The 8269-nt window shown below is 48.3% G+C and overlaps 1 protein-coding gene across 7 annotated transcripts in view; it reads right to left on the bottom strand.

Moving 5' to 3' along the window:
• Positions 1 to 475: 475 nt before the first annotated feature.
• The window catches only part of CHD2 (chromodomain helicase DNA binding protein 2), an 84798-nt gene continuing 77004 nt past the window's right edge, over positions 476 to 8269 (bottom strand). For all 7 annotated transcript variants that reach the window (XM_017742603.1, XM_017742607.1, XM_017742604.1 and 4 more), the window contains 6 exons: positions 7286 to 7420; positions 6069 to 6247; positions 5426 to 5525; positions 4735 to 4951; positions 4110 to 4359; positions 476 to 4000 (listed from right to left, as the gene is read on the bottom strand). In XM_017742603.1, the coding sequence (XP_017598092.1) occupies positions 3667 to 4000; positions 4110 to 4359; positions 4735 to 4951; positions 5426 to 5525; positions 6069 to 6247; positions 7286 to 7420 (1215 nt within the window). In that variant the 3' untranslated portion in view covers positions 476 to 3666. The remainder of the gene's footprint in view (positions 4001 to 4109; positions 4360 to 4734; positions 4952 to 5425; positions 5526 to 6068; positions 6248 to 7285; positions 7421 to 8269) is intronic.

Below are 8269 nucleotides of genomic sequence, written 5' to 3'. Positions count from 1 at the left end.
AAAAGACCAAACCAAAGCAGCCACTGGATGCCATCACATCCCACCTGGGGAGAGGCACATCCTGCCCAGGAGGGGCTGGGGACAGAGGAGAACTCACCAATGCAGCAGGAGCAACACTTCTCCCCAGAAAAGGTAAAAAGGGTATTTACACATCCTCAGACAGATCCATAAAACATGGAGGTGGGATAAACGCATAAACATCAGTATCATCCCTGTGAAATCCTGGTGAATCTGGGTGAGAGAATGTACAGCTCCTTCTGATCAGGTGGAAATTCCCATCTGAAGAGGCTTCCAAGTGTCTATCACCACAGACTGTGAAACTGCATGAAAACAGCCAAGCAGAACATGCTTATTCCTGCACAGTGAAAATAGCCATGGTGGCTTGCCTGTGGCTGGCAGGAAAGGGCCCTGTCACCCAAAAACAGCCCCCAGCCCTGCCACAGGACCCCCCAGAGACACCACACTGGGGCCTTTCTGAAAATCTCAGTAACACTTTTTAATATACAAGAATCAAAAGTACAGCAGTTTTACAATGTAGGAAAATTTCATACATACTATATAAACAACATATTTACATCAGAAATCACTAGGACAGTGGCATTTCTTTCACAAATATAAATTAATATTAATTACTGTTTTTAGTCAACAGGTTTAAAAGTCCGTATTTTTACAGTAAGAGTCCTTCTCTCCCCGGAGGGGAGGCAGAGGTGGGGAGAAAAGGGGTGAAAGCAGAATATTTTTGTGTGGATCACAAACCATTCACGCAAGGACTTCAGCGCTCGGCTCCGTGTCCATTTTGGTTGGGACCACATTGCCTGTCCCAACAGCAGGTTTTGGTCTGCAGGACTTCCACTGTGTGAACTCATAACTTTACACCATTTCCAAAGAGGTCAGGCTAAAAAACTTTTTTTTTTTTTTAAATAGAATCCCAGCAAGTTACTGCTTTTTCCTGCGAAGAGGCTGGAGGGAATCCCACAGCCTGTTCGGAAAGAAGAGCTGTACCAGATGCTGACACAAACACCACAGGGAAGTTTATGGCTGTGGATGTGTCCCCTCTGATCCCACTGACGTCCCCATGATTGTGTCTGGTTATGGTCCCTATGCTGAGGGGACATAAAATGCATGATTATGTGTGTGTGCTCAGAGAAGGCTTTCTCCTAAATCTTGTTCTCCAGCTTCACTAAAGCCAAACCCAACAAAGACCCACCCACCACGAGTGGACAACATGATGTGACTTCAACACCAGGCTAAAGTGACAGTGGGGACAGCTCTCCAGTGCGTATGGGTAAAGCTTTTGCTGTTGCACAAGAAGGAAACCCCAACCAACCTCGTGCCTGGAACCTGGGATAAACAGAAACCCCCACATCTCGACACAGAAAATGCCTCTTGCTGGGATCCAAAGTTTTCCTGCACCAACTCTAATACAGGTTGGGCAGTATTGCCTTTGCTACACAAGCATGGCACTAACTTCCCACTGTGACAGCACCACGTGGTGACAAAAAGAGCAATTCTCTTTGCCCCTCTGAGGTTTCTTCCATTTTCACATTAAAAGCTAATACCTCTGAAAAGAAAGGACCTCTTTGTTGAATACCACAGCCTGCAATCACAGCTGAGTGGGAAACGCCACGGAAACGTGCTCTCTCCACACCTCCCACCCCTCCAAAAGGGACTGTGGAAGACTTGCTTTCACCTCACCCTGCACAGGTAAACACAAGTGTAACACTTTTATCAGGGCAGCATGTGCCCCTAAGGAAACAAAACTGCCCTGATTTTGGTGGAAATCTTGCAATATAAAAACAAAAGGGGAACAAAACATTTCCCGTGTGTCCCGTTAGAGCAGCGGGATCGGGAGGAGATGGCAGCAGATTTCCAGGGATATACTGCATGGAGGAGTATTAGTGTCAGTTTGCATGCGCCTTCCAAGGCACTGGCTGGAGTCAGGAAGCCAGCCCTGAACACCCATCTGCCCTCAGTCTTTTGGGGAAAGGACATCACAGCTTATTAGGGTCAAATACTGGCATCTTAACAGGAGGCTTCTCTGCCCCACCAAAGAGGAGCCTGGAACAGCCTGGTCTTTAATCTGAGCTCCGGGAGGTGACGCAGCCCCAGACACCATGCTCGGGGCAGCCTGGCTCTTGGGAGAGCTTTGTGGTCTCCAGAGAACTCCAACCAGAACAATAAACACCCAAGGTGCTTCTGGCCAGCAGTGTGTGCACTGCCAACCCCTCTCACCACACCAGTGTCCAGGCCGGAGCCTGGTTTGCACCAAATGCTGTGGTTTGAACACTTGGAGTGTTTGCCCTGAAGCCCACCGAACTGGACTGCACATTCCTCTTTTTCCTCTGCCATGCTGGGCTCCAAGACATTGACTCCAAGGATTTTTGCGGATCAGTCCTGAATTCCTCATTCTCTCCCTGCTAACTGAGGTGCTAAGTCCTCGGGCTCATTTCCAACTCAGACAGACAGAAGGTCAGGAAGTGCAGGTACTTTTAGCAATTCAGAGTCACTGCTGACTGCTGGAAAGGAGGCAGGAAGGTGACCATTCCCTGAACAGTGATCGCTCCACTGCATTTCCATTTCACTTTGTTCTACTATCCTTTATCCTTCAGTTACATTAAAGGTTTGTGATCACTGCTTCATGAAGCACAGAGAGAAATTATTTGCCCAAAGACCAGAGACTTTAGTGGCAGGAAGATTAGGAGTTCCATGATCCCCAGAGCCATCTTTTGATCTTGCACCTCCCAGCCAGCATCTGTTAGTTCCTGGACCACCCAAGCTGCCTATGCCAGAAGAGAAGAGTTTTGTTATGAATTCCTGAGCCCTGTCCACTGGGAAATACTGTTCTCACCCCAATTTCTTTCCTACTGGTTAGAAGTGAACTAAGCCTTTGCTAAGGAAGTCAGCCTTTTTTTCCCATATCCCAGCTCCTGCTTATCCCCGGAGTCAAGATTTGCCAGTTCCAGCTCTGGAGATGGGAGGAAGCTCCCCCCCACCTCTTCTGTTGCAGGGGACACAACAGCAATCAAAGCAGAGCCAGTTTCTTGAAATGGATAAAGACATGGAAATGATAACATGGCCAGGAAAATGATGGATTGTCACCAGCATGGCTCCAGCTCCTTTGGAGTCATCCTGCAGGGACATAAGTCCCTCTGTCAACCAAGCTTGGCTGCTGAGGGACTTTCCTGTCCCTCCTTGAATATATCCTCCCATTGCCCCATGCTGGTGACACACAAATCCCAGCCCAAGCAGTTTATCCCCAACCCCAAAGCAGCATCTGTCACGTAACATCAAGTCAGAGCAGGCACACAGCCTTGTGCACCATCCTAAGCAGCATCGATCTGCCTTCTCCTTCTGAGGAAACACTGGCTGGGGAAAATTCCCTTGGGTCCATTGGACTGAGGAAAACAAAAACAAAACAAAGAACGAGGCAGCAAGGCTGGTTCCATGATAGAACAGTTCAATGGTAAAAAAACGGAAAGGAAATGGGAATCTAAACCAGAATCAAGAACTAGGGAAAATCTTCCTCCACCCACTCCCCCAAAATCCTCCTTGACCCAGCCAGATGATAGCAGCATGTTCGGAGTTTCTCATTGCTGGCTTGGAGAAAGCAGCCACCGTCGCATCAATCCAAGTATTTCAGACGTGCACTTCCCCCTCTCAGTCACTTTATGCTTTCCGAATGTTCCAGTTATAATCTGGATTGTTTTTCTGTTCCAATGACCTATCCAGGGGTGACCTGTGATCAAGAGGTGACTTGGAATCGTGGGGGGATTTCTGAGAGGGGGGTGAGCGAGGGTCCGACACTGCAGGGTGAGATGGAGGGAGGGGCTGTTTGTAATCTCCCAGTTTGTCTGTGTGGAAGGACCGGTAGTGGTCCGAAGGTCCTTGGCCATGGTATCCCATGGGCGGCCTGTGGTCAGACATCCGCCGGAAATCCTGCTGGTGGTAGTTCTGAGGCCTGAAGTCGTCCGACCGCCGCCGTTTGGAATCGTGGTGGTGCCTGCGGAGAGAAAACAAACGGATGGACATCAGCTCCCCGAGCCCGGCTCTGCAGTCAGTGCATCCTCACAAACACCCCCAGCCCATCTGAGGCGACGGGAGTCAGTCACCTGTCGTAGTAGTCTCGGTGGCCTCTGTGGTCTCGGTCGCTGTTGTACTGCTCGTACGGCCTCTTGCGGGAGAGGTTGTTTGGTCTGTAGTTGCCGGAGCTCCGGTGGGGATCCCCCCGCGACCGCCGGTCCCCGTAGTGGTGGTCCTTGTACCAGTGCTGCTCGTACTGGTGGTGCCGCTCCCCGCCCCACATCTGGTTGCTGTTGCCACCGTAGTTGAACTTTCGATCCCTCTGCCAGTCTCCTCGGTCTGCCATGAGCAAAGAGCACCTCTGAGTCTCTTTGATACTTTGGTTTAAGCCCATTTACCTCCCTGAATTCTCCAAGAAATTAAAACTACTGATGCTCCTTTAACTTTCTCCTCCCTAAACTATGTGGGCTCAATTTTATTCTTTGAATTTCTTTATCATTATTTCTTTATCATGCTCACAAATCTTATTCTGTCCCATTCTTACATTCTTCTCCTCACTACATCACCATATTTCCGAGGCCAGCAGTAAGTACAGTGGTAATGTATGTTCTATCCCATCACCTTTAACCCTGACCAGTCACAAGTTCCAGAAGGATTTGTGTTCAGGAGCACTAGGTCAGAAGGGAAGGTTTCTCCTGGCTTGCCAGCGCTCACCTGTGTTGCTGAAATGCCTCTTGTTTGGATGGCCATAGTTGTCCCGTGGGTGCCCATGCATCTGCTGCTGGGTGTGGGAAGGGGGCATGTGGATCTTCTGGGAATGAGGATTGTGAGGCACGTGAGACTGGGACATCACGGAATCGCGGCTGGAGCCTGAAGGCTCTGGGCGGAACGGCTTCTTCATGCTGGACATGTCCTCCTTCTTCTTTTGCTCCTGCAAGGTGGAACACAGGGATACAGCTCAGCTGCTCTCCCACCCAAAGGTCTGGACTATGTGAGCAATGGCCTTGTCTGCCAGGCTCTGGATTTTCCTCTTTGAGGACTTGGTGAGCCAACTGTGTGCCCAAGAACAGCACAAACGTGGTGGAGGACAGGCACAGTTTGGCAACTGTGCTTCTATACCTGATCTCTACAGGGCAGCACGCCCAGGCTTTTCACTCTACAGGGCAACTGAACATCATGTGCCACACCAAACAATGCTTTTGCTTGGTCAGAACACCCAGGACAAAGTGACCAGAAATGCCATGCGAAAAAGAAGGCAAATGCAATCAGACTGTTTAGATGTTGAGAAAATCACACACTGCCAACGACGACAACAAAGAACACCCATGGCAAGAGGCAGAAAGTATTGACACTTCCAGTGCAGCAACTCTTTAAGGACAGAAAGGGAAAGCAGTTCAGCTCTCACCTCCTCTTCCTGTGATCTTTTCTTATGAGCCATCTTGTAGAGTTTGTGTAGTTTTCTGGCATCAAATTCTGTGAATTTTGACACAAATATCCATAGGTTCCTAGAAGGACATGAACATCTTCTGTTAAGTGCTACAGCAGCAGTTCAACTGCCAACCACTTCCAAACCAACATCAAATTAATTCTACCCTCTCTGGAAAACAGTCTCAGCTCAGGACAGGATGACCAGGAGGGCTGGAACCAAGTTCTTCAAAATGAAGAGGTTTGCAGTGGTTTATCTGATCTAGCTTTGAAATCAATTTTAATGAAGCCAGGACAACTTGAAGACAAAACCCTTGCCTGGGACTGGTCATGGAAGATGATCTCTGGAAGTGTTCAAGGTTTAGGCAGAATGGAGCTCTGAGCAACCTGGTCTAGTGAACTGTGTCCCTGCCAATGGCTGGGGCTTGGAACTGGGTGATTTTTAAGGTCCCTCCCAACCAAAACCATTCCATGATTCTGTAAACTGAGTGGACCAGAAAACACAAGACTTTACAGGTTAAATAAGAGGCAAATGGCACATCCATCCACAAAAAAGCCAGTAGCCTCCGACTACCATTTCAAAATGTCCTAGACTAGCCAAGGAAAAGAAAATGCTCCCTCACCTTCTCCACAGCTTGATGTGATCCTGGTCAGTGTAGGCTTTAAGGCACTCAGAGATGCGATCACCGATTTTTAGGAGGCAGTTGCGCGTGTGCTCCAGCTGTTCTTGAACTGTCAGTCCCTTATCAGGCTTATCAAGTTGCTTCAGCGCTTTTTTGACTGGTCTCATCCTTTCCTTGCACTTGAAAGAGCAATAGAGAGGAAAAAGTCATTAATTCGGCAGAGGGCTCTACATCATTGCCCTGTTAATCGAAAAGAAGCTGGTTTAGCTTTATCTGGCCATTAGGTAAGGAGAAATCAGCTATAAAATAGCAAGTTGTTAGACAAGCTGCAGACAATAATCAGGAAAAGACAAGAGTCTCCCCACCTCCACTGTCTCTGCCTTTTAAGGGGGAACAATTTGCTTTGCAAGCTGTAACCACACATGGTCAGCCTCTGCACGGATCCCATGGCAGGCAGGGAAGTGTATCCAAGGCTCCACACACTGACCCAGCCACCTCAGCTGAAGGAATGCTCAACTCAGTCCTGTCCAATCCTATCTTTGGTCACTTTAATGCTTGCTTTTACCAAACTGGCAGACATGAGATGAAAGCACCATGTTTTTCGGCCTGGGCACATCAACACCATGCACAGATAGACAATCACGTTTTTTGACTGCCTGCCTGGATCTTCTGTGCATCACAGAAGGAAAGTTAAAGAAAAAGACAAAAAACCCCACAGGACCTGCAGCAAACACAGAGATTTACATTGAGAGAACTGTTTTTAAGAAGTGGTATTTCAGCCAAGGAGAATCTGCCATCACAACTTCTAGTACAGGACAATTTTTACAAAGAGCCTTGCGGGCATGTTTGGTGTGAGAGCATTTACACAGTTCCACACCTCCTACAAGGTCACCCTCAAAACTCCCTGCCTGAAAGAGCTTCAATGGCTCCTTGGCTTCTACAGGAGAGGTAATGTAGGGCTGCAGGGTCTTCTGTAACCCAGGGCTGCCAGCTGAGCAGTTGGAAGTCACTAGCTGGAGCAGAGAGCCCTTGTGCATGCTCTGCTGACAGGCTACCAGCTGGTGGACAGCTCTTGTCCAGGGCTGTCCTGCTCTGCTCTCAGATCAGGAAATCCCTGTGGGGCACTCAGGGTGGGGGTTCACACCCCAACACCTAAAACATCTGAGCAAACCTGGGCCCTCAGCACTGCCCTCCCATGTCCCGAGGAAAATACTCACTATGCTGAATGTTTCTTGGTCCAGATCATCATCCTCATCTTCTCCGATGGGGATTGGCTCGCTCCCTGCAGTGATGTGGACGGGACCTTGCGATCTCTTCCCTTTACTTCCAGATTTGGCCTCGCCACCTTTAGGCTTTACAAGGACAAATTACACACATCACACCATGAGCCAGAATGGAGGATCCCAAGTGACCCAGCTCACAACCTCCACACTATTGTTACTGGCAGTTGCTAAACCTGGGCACTGTTCCTACAACTTTCCTCCCAGAATCTCCAACTGTTGAGTTGCAATGGCTCTGTTTAGCTTTACATCATCCCTGAGGGAGCAGAGAGAAGTCAGAGCCAACAGTTTGGACACGACTGTGATATTCACACTCATGGGGAGGAACCGGTGTTGAAGATTTGGAAGAAAGGTTAAAATAAAGACTATCTCTCCCTTGAAAAGGACAGAGCTCAGGGTAGTCTCACATCTACAAGGATCTGCAACTTCATGTGATATCACTAGTTCTCAAATCATGGCCTGTTTGTGTAAATTTTTACTTATATGACTTATCTGCAGTCAAAGCCATACCAAAAATCACTGGAAAGCAAACTTTCCCCTACATAGGCAACAAATCTTGCTAGTTTGCACTTGTGACCTCAGTGTCAAAACACACTGGGCATGCAGTACATACCTGTTCCTTGGACAGGTACTTCAGGTCATTATTATGGAAGCTTTTACCCCCCCCTTCCAATTTGCACCCAGCCTTAGGGCAGTTGTACCCAAAATTCAAGAGACATTTTAGTCTCCAGCATACCAGTGATGTTGAAACACTCATTCTGCTGAGTCCTGAACAGTGACAATGACAACTTACAGTCCTGATGGTGTGGACACTTGGGTCATTTGGGTGAGTTTAAATTAAAGGGGAATACAGACAAGGAGCTGCGAACCCTGTGATAAATCACAGCTGAACAGAACTTTGAACTCAGTGCTCCAGGCTCT

Source organism: Corvus brachyrhynchos, unplaced genomic scaffold (genome assembly GCF_000691975.1).
Source record: "Corvus brachyrhynchos isolate BGI_N302 unplaced genomic scaffold, ASM69197v1 scaffold97, whole genome shotgun sequence".
Classification (NCBI taxonomy): domain Eukaryota; kingdom Metazoa; phylum Chordata; class Aves; order Passeriformes; family Corvidae; genus Corvus; species Corvus brachyrhynchos.
The sequence above is the reverse complement of the archived record's forward strand: the minus strand, read 5'-3'. Positions and strand labels throughout refer to the sequence as shown.